Source organism: Salarias fasciatus, chromosome 5 (assembly GCF_902148845.1).
Source record: "Salarias fasciatus chromosome 5, fSalaFa1.1, whole genome shotgun sequence".
NCBI classification, from domain to species: Eukaryota; Metazoa; Chordata; class Actinopteri; order Blenniiformes; family Blenniidae; genus Salarias; species Salarias fasciatus.
This window is the reverse complement of record NC_043749.1, coordinates 22,325,175-22,352,298: the sequence shown is the minus strand read 5'-3', so window position 1 is coordinate 22,352,298 and position 27,124 is coordinate 22,325,175. Positions and strand designations below refer to the sequence as shown.

General features: G+C 41.7%; 1 protein-coding gene across 3 annotated transcripts in view; it reads left to right on the top strand.

Moving 5' to 3' along the window:
• arhgef10la (Rho guanine nucleotide exchange factor (GEF) 10-like a) overlaps positions 1-27,124 on the top strand; it is a 125,422-nt gene that overhangs the window by 54,441 nt on the left and 43,857 nt on the right. For all 3 annotated transcript variants that reach the window (XM_030091729.1, XM_030091727.1, XM_030091728.1), the window contains 2 exons: positions 7,341-7,441; positions 21,366-21,487. In XM_030091729.1, coding sequence (XP_029947589.1) covers positions 7,341-7,441; positions 21,366-21,487 — 223 coding nt within the window. The remainder of the gene's footprint in view (positions 1-7,340; positions 7,442-21,365; positions 21,488-27,124) is intronic.

Below are 27,124 nucleotides of genomic sequence, written 5' to 3'. Positions count from 1 at the left end.
GTGTTAGCAAAACAGTATCACAGAAACGTTATGACCAAATTACCAATCTACCCCATTTGTAACATTAATGTTTCCATACATGTAGAAAAACTGAGTTACTGGTTAAGAAACAGATTTACAACATGTTTAGATTCATCATTAATTATGATGGCCTTTTATTACTACTATGAAAGTCATGGCTGTGAACCGCTATGCTTATATAAATCTAGTTCCATCATCATCGTTCTTATCAAGCTTCAGATCAGACTCCCTGAAAGCTCCCTGTAATAACTCATCTGTCTGTGATGTATTGGCAAGTAAATATTCATTTCAGTTTTAGCCTTTAGCCAAGAACATAAATAACAGCAGATCGCAGAACTCTGCTAGCCACCTTGACTGTAAACACTGCAGCAAGCACTTAACATGAGTATGAATTTAACCTTGTCATGTACACATAATTTTATGCTTTAGCACAAACATTTACACTCCAAAAGGTGGCGGTCTGCGTCCTGGGTAAATTACGACACCCTCGTATTTGCTTCTGATCAAAGGTCAAACCAGCCTGAATATATTTTCCAGCATCATATCATGAAAATAGTGGGTTTAACGGCAGCAGTGACTCAGTTCTGGCATTTGAATCAAAACCTTTTAAAGGTCCAGTCAGACAGATAAAATACCACTTATATTTGAAATGTCCACTGTTTAATTCAGAGTGGTTTTAGCTGTTTGCTGTCAAAGTGTAGTTTTCTGTAGCTTCAATAACTGACGGCGAAGAGAGATTGTTTTGGGCCTAGCACTGGCTCGATTAAAAAAAAAAAAAAAATACTGTTGTATACAGTACATGTAGTATAAGGCTGTAGCTTCCCAATTTCAGGTTTTTACAACAGAGTAACTGTAGCAAAGAACCCAAATTGACCTTTACTCATACAGGCTGTATTGTCTTGAGCTGGATTAAAACACCATGTAGGTTGCTTTAATAGTTGTCAGAATGCCAGGTCTGTTTCCAGCACTGCATTAACTCAGTTTAGAGGATTAATTAAGGATACGCTGACCCGCTAATGACGCCCGTCTCAACCATCTATTAAATATCAGGCTGAAAATGCGAACGGCATTCTCTGGAAAATAGGCACTCAGCAACATTCAGCACAGCATTATGTACTGGCCTGGCACATTAAAGGTGATTGTTGTATGATCAGCTGGTTAACAGCTTACATTCGACCGCAGCGTTTGTGTGAATGTGCCACACGTGTCGCCAACACGGCGCCGGTGTGTCACATTCAATATTAACAGGCGGTAAAAGGTATCTCTGGTGATGCTGCTCTGTCAAGGCCTTCCTCGGCAAATTAACACGCTCACAGGGACGCCGAACCGCCGGCTCCGGCTCATCTCCGTGTTTGCGCGGCCTACATGCACTCAGGCCGGTTGATTCTCCGTGAGCCGAACGGCTCGGCGCGTGGCGGCTCGCCAATCAGCGCACGCTCCCGCATCTGTCCCGTCCTTGTGCGTCGGCGTCACCCGTGTGCTTCGGCACTGACCTGCTCCCATAAATCCGCCGGGCCCGCTGTCTGCTCGGCTCCCCTCGCCCTGCTCTGCCCTCTCTCTCTCTCTCTCTCCCTGTCTTTTTGCCTCCCCCCACCTCCGCCGGCTGCGCCTGTGCCTTGCTCTTCCATCCTGGCGGTGCGGCACACCTGCACTGCGGCTGTCAATCAGCGGGCAGGAGGGAGGGATGGAGACTGTGCTCAGTTTAGCATGTTTGATGCCGTGTGGGCATGAAGTGCTACCTAAGGAATCCAGCCAAGTGAGTAGCTGTATTCTTGTCACACCCTGTCTCCCCTTCTGTCTTCGGCAAATTGCCTCCGCTATATTTAAGCAGCGAATGGTATGAATTACACCTCTTTGTGAAAGTTCCACTTTTTCAACATGTCAAGCAAGTTTGAGATCTTACTTACTTGATGGTGTTCCTGTCTGCAATTGCTACTTCTCTCTCATTCACTGCGAGTGTGTGTGTGTGTTCGTGTGTCTCTTTCCTCCCCCCCCCACACATCCTTCCTGTATGAAGTGAAAATGAATTTTCAGCGGGCAACGGCTGGTACGACAGAAGCAGAATTTCCAGCCGCACGCTGTTCTCCAGTCAATTACCCTCTAATGATGTCTGAGTGTGAAATTGTCTTCCGTATGTGTGCCTGCGACACCCACCACCCCCTCCCCACCCGCTCCACACCCCCTCTCCTCGCCCCATCCCCCCCCCCCCCCTTCATGCACTCTCCTGCTCTTGCCGTTTCTTCCTTTCAATCGCTTCAGAATCGCTGTCGAACAGTTGCACAGGTGACTGAGACAGGGTCGTTATTTTGAAAAGCTGCTTAGTGCTTTAAAAAGATGTCTCATCCTTGGCGAGACAGCTCACTTGTAGATCCAATAAATCCTGATCAATCCGGACAACACGGGGCCCCTGTCAGTGGTTAGACACCGGCTGAGTCATCGTTAACTCAGGGCCCATGCCGCCAGGTTCAATACGGAGTGCTCAGCATTCAGCTTTAAAGAGTCATTTCTTTGTACGTAGTCATCTCAAACATACTTGCATTTATGCATAGGTGTTATTGAGATGAATATTCAGCTGACAGCGCCTCAGCAGGAGTTGTGTTTGTGTGTTATTAGACTTTAATAAAGCCATTTGCTGGTTTTAAATCGCGGCTGTCAGCCGAGCTCAGTCAAAAGGACTTGGATTGATTTTGGTTTTGACTTAAAGGTGTCTTAATTTTCTTTTCTTTTTTCTTTTTTTTTTATTTATAATTTGCACAGTTCACGTTCACCCATGCTTATCTTTTGGTCACTGTCATTGTTTTCACGCATGACCTTGATTTTCGATGTGAGCAGATAAAAGTTTGTCGCTGGAGTTAAAAGTTGGGTTCTTGGTTTCACTGAATTATATAGAGATGTGTTTTACAGCATGTTTTCATTTTCGGCTTCGAGCAGAAAGGTGTTTTTCTAAAGATAGCTCGACCCCTCCTGCTTTCCTAAAACGGCGGAAGACAAAACTGACTGAAGAGCACGCAATTTATGAGAAAACTCAGCTATCTTTATAGAGACATCAAAAGACGAGAAAAAAATCACTTACCAAAAGCTAATCTGGTAACGTTTAAAAAGAAACGGTGTTAGTTTATTGTAAATAAGCTATTAAAAATCTTACAAGCAGTTTGTTTCCATTGCAACCGGGGGCAGATATGACAGAAAACTGTGAGCCTGAAGATCAGCTGGTTGGGAAGAATCGGGCTGTAAAAGCACAGTTTGACATTTATTTGTTTACTTCGCGTTGTGTTGCGCTGCGCAGCCCAGCACCGGTAGGGACATACATTTTGTAGCTGTTTTATCTTGTGAAGAAAAATTGACCCGGGGGGGATAAAGGAAACACAACAACCCGCAACCGTTGGTTGTCGGCTGTCTGCTAGTCAGTAGTCAAGTCTCATGTCGTAAAAATAAAAATCAGATGTAAAAAATCTTCAGTTTAAGTCAATAAAATTCACATTTATCCCATGAGCTACAGTGACTTTTTTTTTTTCATAATAAAATTCACATTTATTAGAATTTCAAGTGAAATAGATGATATCTCTGCCTTCTGGGATTTGTTTTTCCTCATTTAACACTCTAGTATTAGTTGTTTGTGTCTGTGGGAACTAATATTGCTCTCCTCCAGAATGCAATAACATGTCTAAATATTGTTTGTATCTTGCACTAAGGTATTAGGGAAACACATTACCCATATTTTTGTTGTCTTCTTTTCATCATAAACAGATCAGAATAATAATAAATGTTCAGTCATTCTTTCAGAAACAAGAAAATCATTTAGAGAGAGCTTTCTGGCTTAGAAAATGATCATAGAATATAATGAGGAATAAATAAATAATTAAATAGAGCAAAGCGGACCTTGGGGATGGGTGGTGATGGGAGATTTTGGCTGTTTGGTGATTAGAAGCTGGTTTTTAATGTTTCTACAGGTTCAGAGAGCTCTGTCTACTGCTCCTCTCGCGGCATTTTCCACAGGAAGCGTGCGCTCCTTTAAAATCCAGCTGGGCTTGTTTTGCAGTGTGAAAGTCCCTGAAAAGGGGAAGTGATCTGTTGAGTTCAGGATGTGCTCTGCAAATCTCAACACTCACTGCAAGTCCTGCTTTTTCTCTGCATTTCAGCTGGAGAACCAGACCAGCTCACTTTAACCGAAATCCTTTTCCTCTCTAAGTTATACTTTGAGGAAATAGTATAATTTCTATTATATTTCTATGTAAATCACAGAGGCATTGTAAGTACTGGCGGCTCTGTTGCCTGGCTGTAGCCTGGGAGCTGTGTGTGTGTGTGTGTGTGTGTTTGTGTGTCTGTCTGTGTTAGTCTCATGACGGCAACCTGTCCAGGGCGTATCGCTCAGACTCCACTGGGATTGGCTCCAGCCCCCTGCGGCCCTTCTGTTTAACAGGTGGATGAATAAAATGGCCTAAATTTCAGCTAATTACCAGGAAAAGACTGCCCAAACTGCAAATCCCGCTGTAAAGATGTGTGATGATGATGTTAAAAATACCATAAATTCATTGTTATCATCAAAAACAATTTTTTTTTGTTCATAAAAGAAATACTTGAATAGACTTCCCAGAGTGTTGTATTAAGTAAGTAGACATTTCATGTGTTAAACCTCTGAGCGCCTTCATTTATTCATTCCCATTGATGGCAGAGCTTTGGTTTTGCTTTACCAGGTTATTGTGTACACACAGTGTCCCCCCCCAAAAAAAATCCCCTTCTTTTTCTGAATATCAAACGCTCGCTGTCTGTGAGCTTGAAAGGCACCCACTGAAGTTTGTACCTTGCTCTTTGCAGAGGGATGGCAGGTGCAGTTGGCTTGAATTCACTGCTTTTACAATGGATTCCAATGTTGACCCAGTTTCAAGGCACAAAATCTTCATAAGGGTGTTTTTTTTTTTTTTTTTTAATTTTGCCTCTCCTGCTGCATAATACACCAATTCTCTACCTTTTATATGTCCGGTATTCATGTTCCTTCCCTCATTATTAAAGTATTTAAAAAGCTTATTGGGTCTGTAGTTTTGTAAAAAGACTGAAAATGAATTGCACAGAGACGGAACCATCACAAAAAATATCCACAGAAATATGTCTTTTTGAATTCACCCAAATATGTGGAAGTAGGATTTGACCTGTGCAAAGCTTTGATTTTACAGTTTTACGACATAGTTATCTATTGTTCTTTTTTTTTTTTTTTTCCCCCTCCATTGGCACTTTTGTACTTCCTGCCTTACTTTGGCACATCTCAGATCTGGTCACCCACTGCGTCAGGGCTTGATTCGGATCCAAAAAGCTCTCGGTGATCAGCGCCTGCACAGACTGTGCCAGCAGAGCCCACACATTAGTGGCACTTTGAGTGTTGCAGCCCACCTATAAGCGATTTACTGTGACCGGGCTGCTTGATCATCACAACTTGTCCTGAATGTTGACGCGCAGGCTGGAATCAGAAAGCCCCAGCTTACTTTCGCTGGACTGTTGCGCAGCTACAAACAGGCGAGCAGCTTCCTTGACATGAGAGAAATCTGTTCGCGGTAAAGTGAAAGTCCCATGAAATGAAAAATTCCCTTTCCTTGTTGGTGCTCTTTTTCTCCAACTGTATTTTTCTGCTTTCAGTTTCCGTGCCGTACGTCTTGGGCGTATATATCACGGATGTATTTTGCCCACTTTTCTGCTCCTTGTGATCTGAAACCCTGTTGTAAATTCAGCAGAATCCAGTGACTGAAAAAAGCTGTGATACACCTGTTTGTCAACTTCAGCGTTAAATTCTGTGTCATCGGGACTGAAATGTGTTGCCTCTTGGTTCAAACAGAAGATTTACTGTTCATCCTCAATAGCTCAAGTGCCTATAAATGATTATTTGCACTTGATTCTGACAATTACAATACATATATAGCATAAATCAATGTTTTAGTGTAAGAAAAAAAAAAACGTGACGTAGCACCTCTAGTAGTTTAAAAGATGAGACCGCCGGATTGTGAGTGTTTTTAAGACACCAGTGAGAATGTTATCTCATTTAGAATTTTTTTTTAACTATAAGTAGTAAAATATTATGTTTATCTGTTGACTTTTTCATTTTCCCCCAGAATGTTATCATATATAGAAAGACATTTGTTGTTGTTTATTTATACTGATCTGAAAATGTTACCCCCCCACCAAAAAAAAAAAAAAATTAGGCTGTAACGGCAACCAAGGGAGAAAACGCTCAATTTGAAAATTATTTAATGAGTGCTCTAAAAAGGTTATATTCAGAAGCTGTAAAAAAAAATATGGTAGTAAAATTTTGCAGCAGCATTTTTTTTTTCTAAGGAGAAATCATTTCAGTTGTGGATCACGCTGTGGTGTAGTGGTTTGCCCTCTCCTTTCACAATCAGAAGACCCAACTTAGAGTCTGTGTGTGTGTGTGTGTGTGTGTGTGTGTGTGTGTGTGTGTGTGTGTGTGGGGGGGGGGGGGGGGGGGGGGGGGGGGAGTGCCAGTTTGATATCTGGATATCTGTTCATCTTTTATTCGTTTGAGTGACCTTGAGCTACAGCAGTGACTCTCAGTCCATACGTCCAGCTCTGTTCTGACCTTGACTATCGTGGTTGTGGGCAGATAAAGCCAATCCGAGCCCACACTCGGCGGAGGGCAGGGAGCGGCCGGGACGGTTCACCTGTCGGAGGCGCTCTTTGAGATCTCGTTCAAATTCACAAACCGCTTTAGTTATGTTTGACAGTCAACAGAGGAATACAAACAGCAATGATCAAAACAATTATCTGTAATTAAAAATTATCAAATTGATGCAAGTGAGTGCAGTAAAAAGTGAATGACCATTCATGCTGTATTAGCCAGTATTTAAAGCTTGGTTGAGCAGAATCCGGTAAATATCCTTATGATTAAATGAAACTGTCTCATGCGGAGAGACTGTGAGCAGAAACACTGAAGCAGCACTGGACCTCAGTGATCCAGCCACCAATGTCATTCCAAGTGTGGGCTTTCATTTTTCTGTCAAGTAAAACTTGTTGAAAAGATGAGTTTCCCCCACAGTGATTTTTTTTTTCCCTACTTGTTTCAAGGTTAGTATTTCTTTCCACATTAAAATTCAGCAGATTTGAGTGTTAAATCAGGGTGAATCCCAGGGTCACAGATCCTGTGCTTCTAAAACACGAGACTGTCTGATCGAATCAAATGATAAAATGGAGAAAAAAATATCACTATGATATAAAAATCTTTTTTTTTTTTCATATTGCTGACGTGTTTAGATGTTCTCATTAACGCCTGCCGTTGTGTAAACATGTCTTTACCTCCTGTGTGGTTTCCTCTGCAGGTCGGGGCGCCCTGTCAGCTTCATGGTGGTCTTCAACACTCCCAACCCTCTGAGTAAGATCTCCTGGGTGAACCGTCTGCACTTGGCCAAGATTGCACTACGTAAGCACACGCACGCACGAGTATACACCGTCTCCCTCCCCCCCCCCCCCCACACACACACACACACACACACACATAAAGAACTACTATGTCATTTCTTTTTAAACAGGATGATGTAATACAATGAAATGCAACAACAATGTTTTAAGTCAGACTCAGACACACCGTCGCTGTTTGCGTCACTCTCCGTTGGCCAAATGTGCGACTGGTGTTATGACTTATGTAATCACAGCAAAACTGAAACTTTCAAGTGGGTCATCGGAAGTTTATATGCAGAGGCGAAGTGTTTCCACGATGTTGTATCAATAAAGCATGTCGCAAACAAACAGCACTCACTCAGGAGAGACTCGGTCCTCAGAGCTTGTCGGCTCGCCTTACAAGGATGACGGTTATTCGTTGTCCTTGAAAAAAGCTGCGGCTTCAGAAGTGCCTTCGGTTTCACATGTTTTCACTTCCATTTAAAATGCTGAGGCGTCCCTTGTTTGATTTCTGAACGTCTCAGGATGAAGACTCCGCCGCGGTCATCATTCACCATTGAAAGGAATAAAAAATGGACCCAACCCTGCCCAGCAGGGAGCAGCACAGTCCTTTTTTTTTTTTTTTTTTTTTTAAATCTCCAAAGCCGGTTTCCTCTTTCCCTGGCCTTGCTCTTCCCAGATTTCAGCCTATTATGCAGTCTGGCCGTGCTAGTAGTACAGGAGGTCTTCCTCTCTGTGGTTCATCAGTTTGTGCTGTCATCTACTGACAAAAGCCGACGCAAGACTATCGAGGACATTAATCTGCTTATTTGGCCGTGATGGCGTGCATATTCAGCCCACTCACCACCTCTGTCCCCTATCCTTTTTGGGTTTTTTTTTCACCTGCACTCTGTCGCCTTGAGCACTTTCTCTTGTCACACATGCTTTATTCTGGGCTTGTTGTGCATGCAGCAAGACTTGCAAGGCTGCCTTTGTGCAGCGTGGATTGTGCTGTGCCTGTAGTGGGTCTCTCGACATGGCTCTCGCGTGTTATTGATTGTACTGTCGCGGCTTCTTTTTCATTCGGGACGCCTTTGTGGTCAACGTTACCGCGGAAGCTATCAAGGTTTAAGAAGTACTCACTAGAGTTTAAATTTTACTAGGTTAAGGGACACATCAGAAAAATGTGACGATGGACATATGCTGTGTCTGCATAGCTCATCTTGAAGGGAGTGTAAACCCTGGACAGAGTGAGTCAGTCACACGCAGAGTTAACTGACTGAGGAGAACATGCAAACTCCACACAGATAGGCCTCCATCCACCCAGGGATTCTCGCTGTGAGACGAGTACTCGTTGGTCAGAGCATCTCCAGAGCTGCAGGTTGAGCTGGCAGGGTGTTTGTAATGTGCAGACATCAGAACGTACCAGAATAAAACTGAATCGGTTACAAAGAGCACAGCAGCCAAGGCTCGGTGATGGGAAGGGAAGGCTGACCCGTCTGGTTTCATGTCACAGAAAAACTGCAGTCGTGCAAATTGCTGCTAAAGGTAATGCTGGTTCTGAGAGAAAGCTGTCAGAACACAGTGTGTTACAGTTTGCTGCTCCAAGGGTCCGAGCAGAATCCTGTCTGCCACCCTGGTCGGATGAGTCATGCTTTCCTTGCATCATTCTGAAGCCTGTAGCCCATCTTTTCCAATGGAAGTGTTCCCAGCTGGATGCTCTCAAAGCCAGAGGAGGCTGTGTGATTCCCGGGGCGCCGCTCTGCTCTGAGCTTTTGGCTCCTGTCATTCATGTGAATGTTACGTTCAGTGCTACTGTACTGTTCCACTCACGTTGACATAGTTCTTGTTGTTTACTTGACCCTCAAATTTCTCAGATTTGTGCATCTGTGGAATGTGATCAGCAGTGTTTGGACTGTTACTTTAAAAATTAAATCCATTACAATCACAAGTTCCACATTGAAAGTTTAATTTTAATCTGCTCTTGGGGTATTATCAAAATGTTCCAAATCATATTTAGTTACTGTTTTATTACTAAAGTGAAAATAAAGACAAGAGAGTAAAAACAATGTGTGTTTTTTAAGGAACCATAAATATGTAAAATGTGAATTATATCACATTGAACAACAACAATAATAATGATTGAAACATCATTATTCTTCAAGTTATTATAAGATCTACATTCGGACAACATACATACATATGTTAACATGCTTCACTCGATTATGCACATTGTCAACTAATATAATTAGCATTAATATGTGAAGAAGCTGCCTTCATGAGATTTTCTCTAAACTGGGTCTGCGCTGAATCCACAGAACTCAGATTGACACGAGTTTACTTTTATGAGAGCTTTTCGCTGCTGTTTCGAGTATTTATAGTTGATCTGCTTCTCCTTCTGTTTGCTGGCATATGTTCATAAATGTTTTTTTTTTTTTTTCCCTGGCGTGTCAGCATCCACATTATAGTGCGTTAGCTTCCAACACACTGCTGTAACTTCAGCTAAACTCAACGAGTGAGTCACAGAGTACTTACAGCTCAGTTAATCTGTCACAGCTGCACCTCACTTACGCAGTGATACCAACAATAATAAGACAGACCTAATTAGCTGGACAATTAGACGTGTTGCAACAGTTTCTCCGCTTTTCTGCAGCGACTGGTTAAAGTAACTACATTTTAAAGAGGTAACTAATTAAATTATTTCAGAATAATAATAGAAACGTAAGACGTGAAATGTTATCAAAGTTTTCCAGTGACTTTGCTCCCCACTCTACTGGGTTATTTATTTTTTTCCGTTCTTAACATTGCAATAAAAATAAATAAGACAACGCTGTATTTTTATGCTGTGCTCCCGACCTACCAGCCACAAAGCAGGAGCACACAGGTGCATGAAACACACAGCAAGCCGACAGCGGAGCTTACTGGATGTAGTTTGGGTCGGAGTGACATCAAAAAGATCAGGCCGAGAGCAGATGAAGCCGCGGCCGCAGTGAAGCGCAGCCTTCCCCGGCTCTCCTTGTTGCACACACCTTTATCAGCAGCACAGCAGGCGCGCTGATGAGGATAGCAGCGGAGTTATAGCATGCTGCTCTCCTCCCCTATTGGCTGCCGTGTGGACATGACTGATATTCAAAGACAAATCATGCAAATAATCCCGAGCTGTCACGCTGATGAGAAACACCTCGGTCACACGCGCGCGTGTGTGTGTGTGTGTGTGTGTGTGTGTGTGTGTGTGTGTGTGTGTTGAAGTCAATATAATAACTAGAAAGACATCAGAAGTGTGCCAGTCAAACTCAATTTGCCTTGATTAATGCAGAAAATAACATTTATTTAGCATTCACTTCAGGGTATAAAAGCAAACATTCAACATTGATTGCATTTTCTTACATTGCACCTGTGGGGAAACACTCATCATTCTCACCGACAGTGGATGAACTGCAATCAAAATTTTAATATTTTCTTTTTTTTTTTTTTCACATTGACTGTAAAGACACTGCCCACACTCGTCTGTGTTTGTTCTGCTGTCCTACAATCTTTAGCTGCAGGTGCTGATCACAGACTCTAAATGCTGCTGGATGTTGCGATCACCTTGAAATCTCCAGATTGTTTGATTTAAACAAGCTTCAACATATCTACAGTTTTTTAGCAATACTTGTCACCGTGACAACAATAGTGAATAGACTCGCACTCTTCCATTTTCAACATGACAAAGAGTTAGATGTAGAAGAAACACAATTCAGGGTAAAAGAAAAGGGAAGAAAAAAAGTAAGCAGAATAAGGGTGAGAAATAAAATAAAGACGAGAGAGAATTTCAGAAAATAACAAATACAATGCCAAACTACAGCTTGCTTTAACCAAGTGGCATTAGTATTTCTTTTTTTTTTTTAATTTGTACAAAATGAGCCAGATAAATAAAGGTACCAATAATTATGTTTAGCAACAAATCTGTACAAGTTGATTATCTGTGTATTTAATGGTCCTGGGATTAAAGAGCGTACACGGACACAGTATCTGTAGTGAAGGAACCACAGATTCATGAAGTGTTCTCAGGACAAGCAGTGATGTTTGGTCGAACGACAGATCTCTTCATGAATCTTCATGAATTTCAAGTGAAATAATACTATAATTAACAGTGTTTTGCAGGGTAGATAGAAGCATTTACATATGAATTTACTGCAAGTCTCAATATTCACTTTGCTCACCTGCAACACCTATAGATTTAAAAACAATAGATACATTTGTGTTATTTCTTTATTTCTTAAATGACATTCACTTCTGAAAAATGAGTTCTGATAAAAAATAGATACGTTCGTCACTTGTTTCCATCTCTGATGGTCTGAAATGATTGACCACAAGATAACGCGCAGCATATTATTTCATGTATGTACTTTCTAACACACGCACACACAAACAGACACACACTCAGAATGTTCGGTTGGCAGTAAATTCAGTGAGGATGTCCGATAATACAGTAAATACCAGAATCCCTGGAAGCTTCTCAGTTTGTAGGGGAAAGTTCAATGAGCGGCCTGTTGATCTTTTCCTTAATGGGTTCATCCAGGGACTCTTCAGAGACTGCTCCAGTGACAGCTGTTGAGTTTCTTTCCTCCCTCCATTTTGCTCCTTTTCCTGCCTTGCTCACCTTGAAACTTGGACCTTTTCATCAAGAAATAATTTCACCGAATAACAATTGAAATCATGACTTCTATGGCTCAGTCAGTCATTGTCACAGCTTGGGTTCGAGTTGTCTGCAACGCACAATTAGACATCAAATGGTACCCGTCAGCCTCGGCTATCAGGGTGTGAAGAGCACACAGTACAAGCATACGCAGGGAGACGAATCAAAGTATTTATTCTATCATTTTGTCAGCCTGTGAACGACAGCGCTGCGAGATGAGCGTGTTTATTCTCCTCCACAAAAGACAACTTTCATTTTCCACACCTGCTTTATGCACATAAATGCTCCAGAAATACGCCTGTCCAAACAATGGTTGAAGAGCACGGTGCGCCGCCCTGATGCAGCATGCAGAATATAGAATCGGTGATTAACTATCGGCCTGAGGAGAGATGTGGTGGACTGTCACTTCATTGAAAGAATGTCCCCGGGTTGAGTTACGGTTGGGCTTCAGGGCTTTTTTTTTTTATGTGAAGTTTGGTATGCTCTCCCGGTATGTGCACTAGTTTCTTCAGGGCTTTCTCTGGTTTCCTTCCACATGCGAAAAACACACATTTGGGTGAAGTCGGTGTCTCTAAATTGCTCCTCCGGGTGAAAATGTGGGCAGACACGTGATCGACTCGTCCCTGTTGATTCTAAAGATGTTTCTCTCACGTTTGGTTCATCTCGAAATATTCATGTAAAGCTCCATATTTTGTCTTCAAATTACATCATATATAGTGTTTTGCTTTTTAGTCAACACACGAGGGTTGGCTGTTTGCCTCTGCAGATACCGATTTTTGTTATTTCACTCTTCCCTCTCTTTTTTCACCATGAAGTAACTCTGATATCATGCATCATACAACTTTTATCTGCGCAGTGTGAACTCCCCTGCAGTTTGACGTAACCACTGCTGCACAAAAAGAGAGATAACACAGGAATCCAAACAAATAAGGGAACATATAATATGGAAGAGTTTAAAAAAGTCCATTTTTTCATGCTTTTTTTTTTATGTATTAAAAGGATTATGTTGTAAATGTTTGCAATGATTTGTATTCACTTATGATGATTTGTATTTCCCATCTTGGTGTGTGCACATGGTAGATGAAATGTTAAAAAGTGAAAGAAATAGCTATTAGAGAATAAAATTAATACCATTTCTTTTATGCCAAGATGCACAACAAATGTAATTTCAGTTTGGAAGGAAGAAACTCCCATCCTCACAGGTGCTAGTGTTCTATATTAGCTCGACAGCTCCGAGCCGAGCAACCCCTCACAACATTTTCACACTGAAACTGAGCCAGTCGTGGTTTTTGAATTTTTGAATTTCACATCACAAATGTGTTACATTTGACCAACATGCATCCGCCATAACGACCTTTTCGACAAAGTGATTTAGGCTTGTTGACTCACATGGGCTGTTTACACTGTTGCCGAGCAGAGTGTGACCCGATGTGGACCCTGGGAAATGGATGAGCCCGATGACCCTGCTCCCAGTGCCCATAAATCATGTTCACACTAACCACACGCCCATCAAGGGGGGCTTGGGATGAGTGGGTTTCCAGGTTAGTGTTAAAGCGGCTTTAGAAAGCCTGATCACATTTGAACAATGTCAAGAGTTTGAGCTCAGCTGTTTCTTTCTAATTGACACTAATTGATTGATTGCTATATATCATTGTTTTCCAAAGAATTGTCCAAAAACGTATTTATTCTTGCCATTTTGACTTTACATCGCATTGAAAAAGCAGATTATACTATTAGTATATCCACCTCTCTGCAGGGGGCAGTACTGAGCACGCAGGGGTTCCTTTTAATAGCCGTGAATAAAGTTGAGGCCATGCACACCCTGCAGTTTACACTTTTATGAGCGCATGCAGAGCAAGCAAATCACAGATCGGGTCTATTAAAAAATATCTGAAGAATATTAATACGAGTGCGTGGCTGTAATGAAGCACACCGAACGTGACAAAATAAACTGATCACGATAGCATCATGAGCACACACACACACACACACACACACACACACACACACACACACACTGCAGGCCTGTCACACAGCGGTACTTATCAGATCTTTCAGTCGAGATGAGGGTGGGAGATGGATTTCATTGAATCTCTTGGGAGGTAGATCAACACCAACCTGGTCAGGACGACAATTACATGTTAATTGTATTACACCCACATTTTGCCTTCCCATTTAACCAAATGTAATTACAATAAGGGAGTTGTTGATTTAATTTCACGGATGGCGTGCTGTCACCGAGGCTTCCCCGCCATTGCAGTGGTAGGCAGACCTGGCCCGCGCTCAGGGGAGACCTCCAGTTGAATCAGCATTTCAGAGGCACCGAACCATGGTCTTGTTTAGTTTGAAATGGGTGCCTTGCTTCGGAATGTCCCCGAATGGTGGACAACACAAGTAGCTAATGTTCTCACGCATGATTTAGTGAGTGATTTGATATCGCAGAACTCATTTTCCCAGACCCATCTCCACACCAGTGTTTATCCTATTACCCCTCCTCTTTAGAGGGAACGGCCACGGTACTGGCTACTCTTCCCTGAGCCATATGTGTGAATATCAGTGGCTCTTAGTCACATTTCTGCATGTCGTGTTAAAGTTTAAGTAGAGTATTGCCCAAATGATTGACCTGAATCAATTTCATAAAATTTTAAAACCTCTTCAGAATGGTGATTTCTAAAGAGTTGAATCGGAGCTAAATGTATGCCGGCGGTCGAGCTTTACATGGCGTAATGTGACAGCCAAGCCTGATCAGACGCGCTACACAGTAAACAGCGTTTGTCACTTTGCGAGAGTAGTTATGGGGCTTTGAAACAAAAAGTGAGAGTCACCCTACAGTGGTTCTCCACCAGAAGCCCCGGGGTCCATTAATAACCCGGTGTGCCGCTGCATCTTTTATGCCTCTCTGAGTGCCCTACTGTTTCTGAAGGATCTTCGTAAAATAGCCAGAAGCATTGCCTAATTAATGGGCTTTCTCACTGCAGAATTAATTGCTTCCTACCATGCAGTCCCAGCCCTTTCAGACGGGGTTAAGGCTGCAGACTTTGATGGCCCTCACAAGAAGAACAAGAGGCCGTCAAATCATGAGAGATTGCCGCTGAGGCGTCGGAGACAGAAGCAGAGAAATGAACGGGGGCAAAGCGAGTGTGTTGGATTGTGTGTGTGTGTTTGTGTGTGTGCGCGTGTGGAGGGGAGGGTACGAAGGGGCCGTTGGGAGGGTGAAAGGATGATTGAGACAAGCAATCAGTCCCACTGCAGGGAACAGAGGGCAGGCAGGGGGCTGTTGCCTGCAGTTACACCGCTAAGTGTGCCGGTCTCTCGCTTTTTCCCCTCATACGAGGATCAATAGATGAGTGGAGTGCAGCTCGGAGGTTCGAGCACACACTCTGACACGCCTTCTTAATCCACTGTGTGATAACCTATGCCATGCCGATATATACCACACAGGAGACAAGCGAGGGAGGAGAATACAAAATCTACTCTGCTGTAGGGGAGACTGCGAGGGGTTTGCTTTCATTAGTCCTGGAATTGAGATTGCTCAGTTGTTGCTCTCTTTGCATCTGTGCAAATAGTACTGGCAATATTTATCCTGTAGCCGTTTTATCACTGCGTTTTATTTCCACTGTTAAAGTATGTTTACTCAAAAGGAGAAGCTTCTTTGGAACACTTTCTTCTTCTTTTTTTTTTCGTTTAATATAAATGTTCAAGGAAGAGTTCCCACTAAAGTAAAGCCCTCATTGGAAGGATTTTCTGTTAGCCCTAAAATTAATCTGTCAGACAGTGAAGATTATCTCCATATCTCACTGAGCTCAAACATGGGAAATGTTTATGATGAGTAAACATTATCACGGATTTAATTAACAGATCCCACACTCGCATTGATCCATGGGAAATATCAATTGCAGTGGTGTATTTAATTAGTCTATATCTTTGCCCTTTGTGTCACCGGGGTTGATAGAGCACCATGCTCTGTAAATTAATCTTCATCAGCAAAAGACTTGAAACAAAAGCATGACTGGAATAAAGTAATGGAGAAGCTAAATCTGCCCGCTTAATATTCCGAACCGCCAACCTCAGAAACGAGGTTACTGTATATTAATATTGTACAGTAGCTGGGATCTAGCAGGAGGATGAACTTTCACCTGCCTTCTGGTATCTCTGCATTAAGTGTCTGTAATGAAGATTATGTTTCAATAAACAAACTGCATCCCAGTGGAGGATTTTTCATTGATTTCAGAGGATTATCAAAGGCTTTGCATTTAAATTTAAAGTAGTAAGAATTTGCAAGAAGTTAAAGTCGGATTTATTATCTTTAATGCAATCTTTATGATTCTTAAAGCCAAATGTAATGAATACAGAAGTGCAAATGACTTTGTATTCAGGCATACTAATTATTTCATTGTACAGTTGTGTGTTTAAAAGTTAGCAGACAAAAAGCAACAGTAACGTTTTTTCTTTAAAGAAGTTTTAAAGAAGTTGAACATGTGCTTCTGAAAATGTGAGTTTTGAGTAATTTCAAGAGTCTCACCTCTTGTTGCATGATAGTTGGCCGTCATATGTTTACTTTAAGCATTCGTTTCATGGATTCTACAGGATTTACTTATAAATGAGCAATGATTCCTCTGTATGAAACATTCTGTGTATTTTGTCCTCACTTTTTGGGGGAACTCTTCTGTTTTCTCTGGCCTAATTGCGTGGTTAATACCGAAGTTGTACATCTAATGTTGCTTTTGTTGTGAGTAAAGCAGACCTTTGTACTGACTCTTGCTGTGGAGGCTTACCGTTTGCCCTGCAATACAGGGCAAAAGGGCCACTCCACTTATTTAGCTAAGCATGCATATTCTGATAGAACTATTACATGTAAGCAACTTTAATTTATCTGCCTCATTAAAATTTTTGTTGTGCTAAGAATTCTTTTTTTTTATTTTTTATTTTTCGCAATGTCAGGAGCTCAAGGTGACCTTAATCGCTACTCATTAGACTCTTAAACTAATTTGTTTTTCGAAAGAACATGGAAGTAACATGTCTTGTAATTGCGGTCAGTGGGTTTTCTGCTGGTACTCGGTGTTCCTCCCACAGCTGTCTGTCTCTCTGTGTTTGCCCTTTGCCCTGACTTACCCTGGCTCGGCTCCAGTGCCCCGCGACCCTGAACCCGATGGGGCGGTATAGAAAGATGGATGGATTATATAGTGTTTTAGGCCAGTGAGAATCCTCACTACTTTCCCTCGCAAAAACTCAAAGCCAATTACGATAAAAACATATTGGGTCCTTCTTTCAGCTTCAATCTGTTTTGCTTACGTTTTAGTCATTTTGAAGTCGGTTGAAAAATTGAATTGAATTGAAAAATTGGGTTCATGTTGGACTTGTTCTGTTTTCAACGTTACGCTACATGCAGCCGATGCACTTAACCTTTTTTGCCAATTCATCGAGGCAAGTATTTAATTAAATAGGGCTGAGTTTGCTGTGACGCACACCTCTCTCTCTCTCGAGAGCAGTTTTAGTTTATTACCAATTTCCAAGGAAACAAAAAAAACTAAAGTGTCTTTAATACGAGAGCGAAAAAAAGCCCCCTGTTCCACATTCAGTGAAAATTTGTTGGGGTCAAAGTTTACTGACTGATTCTTGTGTTGGGATGAAACAAGTATTATCTCTGTGGTCTGTGTTGCTTTAAATGTGGATCCAAGTGGCACGTGTTTGGGTTTTTGTTCCCTTTTTTGAGCTTTTCCTACAGTGAACTAACAATTACACAGAGAATTTCTGTGTTGACACAGATGCTGATGAATGAACCCTGCAGGCAGTAAAAAGCTATGTTTTTATTTTTTAATAGACTGTATGTGCGTGCTCGTGTCTGCGCCTGTGTGGTTTTCATGGCAGTAAAAAAAGCTTTAATCATTCGGAATTGCTTGTACAGTCTGCTCCGTGTGAGGAAGCCATTTTTCTCGGCCACTATATTCAACTAATTGACCACCTGCATGCAAAATATGCAGCTCATTGTATATCCGAATAATAACTTCGAGTTTTTACCTCAGAAAGTGGCTACTGCAGAGTTCTGTAATTTAAATATAAATAGTGTACATTAGACGACGCTGTCAGTCAGAAGATCCAGCTCATTACATTTCCTGCACAAAATTAAACTTTAAAAAAAACCCTCACCAATTATACATAATACAGTTTTCTTTCTGGCACAAGAATTTAACTGTGTTAATCACAGTACACAATCAGAGTTTTTACCATTAAAGTGGTTTATTTTTATTTATTTGTAACCTGAAGAAAGAAGAGAAGTTTGTGATTTGATTAGAGATCTTATGGGATTATTCCTGCTGGTGATTATTAGTCTCAGAAACAGCTGTGAGAGTGACGAAGCCCACAGAAGAAGTAATTCTTCTGACACAAAGGAGGTTCGCTGCCTAGCATCAACAAAACCGATCGTCTTCCTCTGTTCACAGAATGTAAGTGATGAAAACAAATGCATAAATAGCTGTTTGTTTGTCTGTGGGTGTATGTGTTTGAGGTTAGCAGCTTGCGTGTCCCTGTTCGATGCCGTTTTCAATTTATTCCTGTGCTTATTGTTTCTTCACAGTTATTCATCTTCATTACTTCATAGCGAAGACTGAAGGTTAAGGCTAATTTGTGTTCTTTTGCAGTCGCTTTCCCTCTTTGTCCTTTCATGTGTGTCCCAGTCTTCTCCAATCTCCCTTTTTTCTGTCTCTTTACGTAATTTTACTGACAAACTCAGTTAAGAAGTCTGCGTACCTAAATGGAACATTATTTATGCTAATCTAATAATTAGCTGGAGAAAGTTGATAATTACTGGAGGGTGAAGGGAAGCGCTGGACTTCACGCCCCACCTGCAACAATCTCCCCTCAATTAAAGTCTCCATCGGTGACCCCACACCTCTCCGGGTTCCGACGGAGCCAGCGCTCAGGCCGACCACCTCAAAGCATGAAACATACAGAAGCAATCTGCATCTCCACAAGACTGTAAATATAAATTACAAATTTAATTCAACAGATCCCCCTTTATCAGAACATGGCCATATTAATTTGTTTTTATTGTTTTTATACAAAACATATTGTTAGTTTAAAGCTAAATTGAATACTTAATTTACAGTATACTTAAAAACATTTCATGTGGTCTTACAAACTCTGACCAGGTCCATACTGTTTTATTTATTGATTAATTAAATGTATAAAGAAATGCATTGGGGATTCAACTTTGGAAAAAAAGAAGAATAAGAAATAATTACATGGTTTACAAAAGAGCACATATAACATACCAGTTATTAAAACAATCCATAGAGGTCCGTTCTGTGTGGGACAAGTTGATTACTTTTTACAAATCTTTCAAGGGCCTTTTGAATGTTCTGAAGTTGAAGGACTGTCATGACCCCCGTCCTGCAGATTTTACTGTGTGGCCAACTGAGGAAATGAGCACAGGACGGTGATCAGGGGCCTACGGTCGATTAAACAGACCTTCCGCAGGAATTGAAGGCTTTAAATGAAGGTCAACCATCTCAGTATACAATACATACCGTACTTACAAACATGCCCGCATATCCATTTGTCCCTCCTTTTCTTGAAAAGCCGAGTGCACACACTGTCATATGTACTACATCCTTTCATTATTGACATCTATTGTGCAGATATTAGAGTTTTTTCTATTTCTCATTCTGACTTTGGAAATGTTACTAACAGTCTACCTGGATGTCGTCATTTAGCACTGAAGACATTTGATGAAACATGAAAACCGAATATTCTCTGACATGAGACAAAACCTTTGCATTTTGTTTATATCGGCCTCTGCTCGTCATGTGACTCGTGAGAGAAACATGGAGCTGCAGGGGAAGAATTGCGTTGTGTGGGGTCGTGACGCTGGATGGAGCGGAGGAAAAGATGAATGCAGAGGTCTGTCAAAGAGAAAAAAAAACTTTTCCCAGAGTGCATGCAACCTCATATTGGGAAAGCAGTTCAAAGCACACACCTGCGACAATCAGGGAGTCACTGCAGGACAAGTCTGTCTCCGTTCATGCTCAGCAAAAGACTTAAACCCGCAGAACATTTGTGGGGAGACCTGAAAATGGCACTTTCCTGACGCTTTCCATCCAAACTGACAAAGCTTATTGGGATCTGCCAGAAAGAATGGGATAAACCTCCAAATCCAGGCTTGCAAAGCCTGTTGAGAATCACCCAAGAAGACTGCAAGTTGTAATTGCTGCCAAAGGGGCCTTCATGACGTTTTTTTCATAGACAAACAAAGATCGGACACTGAATGGGATGAGAAAACATGACACTGTTATTTATTGTTGCTCGCGTCTTTGATCATTTCTTGTAGCTTTTCAATTTGTGAACATGTTTTATTCTTCATTCAGTTTGACAGAGAGTCTCTTTGCATACTTCACTGCAAATGTGGGAGACGTCAACATCAGTGATTTTCACGCAAAAGTCAAAGGACTAATGTGCGCATCTTTTTAGATACAGTAATTGATGTTATTTTCTGCTCAGAACCTCCGCTCTACCTTTTAAAACCGGTTCTCTGTTTGTTCTACAAGTTTTCTCAGCTCCTGGATGTATTCATTTTCCATTAACCACTGTAGTAAAAGTGAGAAGTCGTAACTCTGATCAAGGAACACAATCAATTTCTGAAACTTGAGGTAAAAAGAATGAGTGCAGTGCCTCATAGCTTTGAGGCAGACAACTAGTAAAACACAGTTTATTCCACGCTAACACATGCAGACAGAGCTCGATGAAAGTTTTAGCAGGCTGTTGAATTTCATGCACAATTTAGTTTCTTTAAATTGAAATTGATGATTACACAATCACATAATGGGCCTACTTTGGCAGATTTGCCTGGTGACTTGTCGGGGTGCACCTGCTGTAAAGCTCAGAGCTGGAATATACGCACCAGGCGAATCCATTATTGTAACTCAAATCCAGCAGTTGCATTTTTTTTCCCTGCTGGGACAGACTCTCATTGTTGATTAAGTGCAGGTTTAATCACTGCTGAGGCCCTGCGTTGGCAGCACCCGGCCTTGCTTCTTACAACAGGGAGTAAGCCTCAGGCTGATTATAACATTCACATGCTAATAACACCATTTATATTACATACCTGAGGTTGTGAAATTTCCCTCTGATTATGTTGCTTGGTTTGACAGAGCCTGACAGACGGAGGGTGAGATTCAGGCTGACAATAAATAAACCGAGTCAGGGAGGTAAACATAAAGTTGGTATGAGTGAAATGAGAAGAAACTAAAAAGACTTTTTTCTTTTCTTTTTTTTTTTTTTTTTGCTGTTTCAGGAGAGGAGAATTCACCTGGCTGGCTCTGTGGAGAAGATGAAGGGAAAACCGTTGCCCCGTTTTGGTATCCTCTCCTCGCTTGTCACATGCCTGTTTTTGCTATGAAGACCCCGGAAAGAAAGGTAAATCCCTTCACAATTCCTGAAGACAACAGCACGAGTTGTGCAGTTTTACAGAGAAATCAGAGACGAGTCGTTCGGCAGAAGCGTCGACTTTTTAAATTAAATTCGGTATGATTTGTGTCGCATCAGTTCGAGACAAAACATTCCAACTTTTTGCCCCAGCTTCACTATTACTCGCCGTTTGGAAATCAAATTAATTTATATGATCAGATAAAATACCATCTCATGGGATTAATTACACCTTTTTGAAAGATCAATGTGGCAATATTTCTAAATCAATAGTATGGTATTCAAATAACCACTTAAGGGCTCTGTGAAGTGCAGAGATAATTGTATATACTGTATCATGGTGGCAGAAAAGCTGCTTTTATTTGAAATTAAATTGCAACAATGCCCAGATATTTGGAATTAAGTGATATAGGCATCAAAACCTGAAATGTCAAAGTGTCGTGTTTAGCCAGTGTCTCTTTTCATCCATCATTTATGCATCTTTTATACTTGCTTTGTTCAACTTAGAGTCACGGGGACATGGATCTGATCACCGGTGACAGTGTTACTAACCCCCCGGGCCTCACATGGCTAACACAACAAGGCAGACAACCCGCTCTCACACATATTGACAATTTGGAAAGGTCAAATGACCGATCGCCGTCTGATGTGTACATGAACGAATAAAACCCCACACAGAACAGCTCATTCATCTATCCATCGGTTTTAGAGTCAAAACTGACTTCATGTTTTTTGGACCAGAATACGCAGAGTTCTCCAGCATACACGCAGATAAAACATGAAAACTCCACACAGAAAACTAGCAAAAAACTACACCGACAACGCGACGCCACGAACCTGAGCCTTCCCGTCTCTTTTCAGTGTTCGGATCTTTATTTAAATCAATGGTGCAACCAGCTCTTTTTGTTGGGAGGGAAAAAAAAGCTTGACTGAAACTCGAATACAAATTGATAAAATGACAGCCTTCAGTGAGTTCACCATGACTAAAAACGTGATTTTTTTTTTTCTCCCAACATTCTGAAAATGTTTTTCACAGAGTGAAGTTTGTATGGAAGAGTTCACAGGTGTTACTGTCACTGCTGTCAGCTTCCCCATGCTGAACAGCAGTGACACCACAGATTACCATGCGTGAAAGGTTTCATCCAAACTTACTTGTAAATGTCATCTGCAAACTTTTGGAGACAGTGGAAATATGGATACGTTTTGAAACGTTTTGTCATTGTTGTTTCTGTTGAATCACCAATAGCACGAAGATAGAATCAGTTTAAAAGAATAAAAATGATCTTGTTGTGGTTTCTGTCACAAATGTGCTCGCACACTGTGTAGACTATTTGTGAGAAAGGATTCCATTTGTCTTATTAAGCGTTTCTAGTATATGTATTTTTTTTAATTCAACAGTGGTGTGATGCTGCTCAAATTGGGAAACAATACTTTTCCTTCATAAACCACGTGACTGAATTAGACAGAAGCGTCGGATTGCTAATGTAAAAATATGCAGATGTTTAAAAGAAACAGCGAAACTGTATTTTGGAACATTGAAAAAAGCAACCCTGCTCATTAATTTGTCAGATATTTGTAAGAGACTTAATGAGGTAGCTATCTGTGTATTTGGAATGCCAAATCGTCTGACCATGGAGGAATTTAGCATCTCCTGGCACATAATGTCGCATTTACTAATGGTGTCTGGGCGGCGCAGAGATGACAGCGCTGCAGTATGACCCTAATTAAATGGATGAAATGAAAAACCCAAATGAAATATTTTAAATGCAAATAAGTTTAAGAAAATTAGTTAAAGTAGCCTGACATGAAAGAGTGTCTGAGTGCTGAAGCTGGAGCGACGGTCTCAGTCCGATTTAGATGAGCAACACGACAGATCTTACCACTGCTGCCGTTTGTGGAGCTTGCCATTCGCACTTGAGGTGAAGCATGTTTTGAGGCATTCATTGTTTCCAAACTACCAATGTTTATAATCAGTGAGCAGAGTAACTCCCTTTGGATCTATCTGTTAAAGCAGTTCCACTTCCACCGGCGCTAACTTCTCCCCCAAAGCAGCGATTAGTCCAGAGCAGTGACATAACCTTTTTTTTTTTTTTTTTTTTTTTTTTTAATAAAGATTTTGTCAGAAGGGATCATGATGCTGTTTTACACAGTCATTTCCCATCGAATGCAATCAAAGCCCACTTGCCTTGACCTAACGGATGGAAATGCACCGTCTCCGTGATCATCTCACTGGAAGATACATGGACTGCTGGAATTACAAGGTGACACTGGAGCATACCTTCAGGTTGCTGGCTGAAGAACTTCGATCAATACAAGCTGTTAAGGCCTAGAAGCCTCCGATAGATCAAATGGTCAGCACAGGTGAGCGATAGACTTAAGTGGGTTTTAGAAGTCCAGTGGAAATGGTTTGAAATCAATTTGGGAGAGGTGAAAGATGATATTTCCAACCACATCTTCTATATCCATAATGTGGTTATGGGTCCAACTGAGCAAATTGGGCGGTGGTGGGGAGGGCAAATTACCATGGCCACCAAGGGAGGATGTTATAAAGTGATCATGCAATTATCTTAATGGCTGTGGGACACCCAAGCATAAATCAATGTTCCAGGATTAGATTAAGACCCATACACCGGCCTATAGTCTGCCCGGCGCGTAGACCAGGGGAAGGTGAGCTCGAAGAACAGCCGGCAGCGCAGGAAGTGTAACCCTGACAACAGTGTGAGGGGAATTTCCCAAAAGATCTTGACAACCTTCCAGGGTATTCTGCGAAAATATGTAACACCTGACTGGAAGCCGAGCCAATTCAATTAATATATTTTGAGCCAGAGGGACCCTGCAGTCTCTCAGGGATCCCTTCACATTCCCCTTCTTTTGCACAAACAAATGAAGCACCTGAGCACACCAGTGGAGTTCAAGGCAGCCATGTCAGTCACAAATGAGGTTTACCATGAAATTGATTCATGTGACAGTGTTTTCTGTGAGCGGTAAGAATACGCATGCTTTCACATTAGTAAGAAGAAGAAGACAAAAACCTAGACAGAAACATTTTATCAGGCAAGTGACTGCTTCTTCCTGTTTCATTAAAACCAACAGTGATAAATTATTGACAGTCACAGAATGTATGATTACAGACATCTGACTGGAGGGAGGGAGGGGAGGGTTCTCTGTTTCTCCGACTCTGCTTTGCTTTTGTCCTTATAATGCTTTTAACTTGTGTTCAGCAATTTGTGTTGCTTAAGTATGAAACATGCTTTACTAATGACGTTTAAGTTTGAGATCAGTGAGTTAGTTTCATCTGTTTTTTTCTTAATTCAGACGGATTCCAAGCAGTTGCGGTTAACACCAAGAATCATAGAAGGTTTTACTATCCGACACTGCACAACACTTCTCATTGTAACATTGCAACTTTAGTGTTCTGCCCTTTGCGTTGCAAACATGTCCTCCTGGGGCTCTGATTAATGGACTATCATACCACTTGATCGAGCACTGTGCACATAGAACTAGTTTGAACGGCACCCCCAATATTCGGGCGAATTTTCATTTGAGCCCCCTGTCAGTTTTTTTTTTTTTTTTTATTACTTTTCTAGGCTTTTTGACATTGGTGTGATTTTGGTTAGGTTTATTCTTTCAACTTATTTTATTTAAGTTGCATTTACTGCATGTTCAAAATGTTGCGTCTTTTTTCGGGTTGACCTACTCCATGTTCGAGTTAAGTGTACACACACACACACACACACACACACATATATATATAACATACATGCAGGGCTTTATTCGTTTGACTGTCTCCTGCAGCTTTGCACTCTTCTGCATCTTGCAAATAGAAATGCGGTAAGAACCAAAGTATCAGAGAACTGAAGAGGTAGGCAGGAGTATTTCTTTTCCTTTTTTTTTTTTTTTTGATGAAAGAGAAGGTAGCATTAAATGGAGTGACTTTAAGTCCTTCATGCAGAGCAGACTGTGATTAGGGGCTTAACTCAGCAGCAGCCCCCTACTCCCTCTCTGTGTCTCCATCTTTGCCTCAGCCACTGCCTTTGGGACACACACGCCTCTCTGTGCCAAAGCTCTGCAGCTCTTTCTGCAGCTCTTTCTCCAGCTCTTGCAGCTTCTCTTGGCAGTCTGAGTTACAGTGAGTTGAAAGGATGAAGAAAAGAAAGCAAAAAAAAAAAAAAAGAGAGAGAGAGACGAAGAAGAAATCCCAGATTAAAGGAGATGTGGCCGAAGGGGCCGAAGCCATTTCCTACAAAAATAAAGTTCTAAAGCAGCATAGCATGAACAACACGCACAGGTCACCTAAGGGAGCTCGATCCACTGCTGGCTGTGCGCTGCTCTTCGCGCCCCGGTCCACTCAGTGGGAGCTGAAGAGGGCTACTGGGTGAACTCGTTAGGTACCGGAGATAAACCTTATCTTCAGTCTGCTGAGCGAGAACAGCGGGGGCGGACACACTTCCCTCAATTTATCTCTCTCATTCTCTATGTTCGTCTCTCTCTCTCTCTGTCTCTCCAACACACACACACACACACACACGCACACACAAGCATACACACGCACACGCTCGAGCTGTATCTTGGTTAATAGACAAACCACATTCTGATGGTCCTTGTTGTTTAAAGAGTCAGCGCACGCTCCGTTTCACTGGCCTCTCTGCCATTTTGAAAGATGAAACGGAGCGGGTTTGGCAGTTGGCCCAAAGGGAGGGTGTGAGGTGGTCGGGTTAAGGGATTAATGTGAGACACTATAGCAGAAAGGGTAAGAGCTGAACTAGACTTCTATTCAGGAGAATTGGCTGTTAAATGGACCAATTAATGCCATTTCCTGCCAAGGTAGCATGTAGGAGCAGAATATCTGTTTTAACAGGACCGACGCTCTTAATTACGACAGATAAACAGATTAAAGCGTTTTGACAGAATTTCACGATAATGTTCATTCATATATCGTCAGTATACCGTGTTGGATGCACCCGTCAACCTGTCTTCCGCAGAGCTTTTTCCACGTCAGGGTCGTGGGGGTTGAGGACAATCCTAAATGGCTCTGAGGGAGATGGAGAGAGGGAGGGTACACCCGGGAGAGGTCGCGCACGTCGACAAGAACAGACACACACAGATTTACACCTATAAGCCATTTAGAGTGACCAGTTAACCTCGACGCGGCGTCGAAGAGGACTGGGGCATTAGCGTGCATCATGCATGGTGAGAATGTGGCTGAAACTGGGGGGGGGGTGTTTTTTGCTGGAACACAACATCATTACCCTCCACACAACTGTGCAATGTCACATGCAGCGTTGTGTTGTTAACGAATACGTGGTTATATAGTTACTGGTTACCTCATTTAAATGTTAGCGACGATACCTTGCAATTGCTGAAAACGTGGAGAAAGTGAATAGTGCACCACTTTTCACGGAGGACATCTGAGTGTGCAGATATTTGTATTGTTGTGTTGCCGTGGCACATTAGCGGAGCTCTCAGGACTGTGTCGGGGCGGCCTGATTGATTCACTCATTAAGTTCAGATGAAGTTTCATCAATTAGTTCGAGGAAGAGGCTCCATAATCTGGGTGTCCGTGTTTCTTTAGGAACAAACTCAAAAAAATAATAGTGAAACCGAGAAGAAAACAGCTGAGCTGTATTA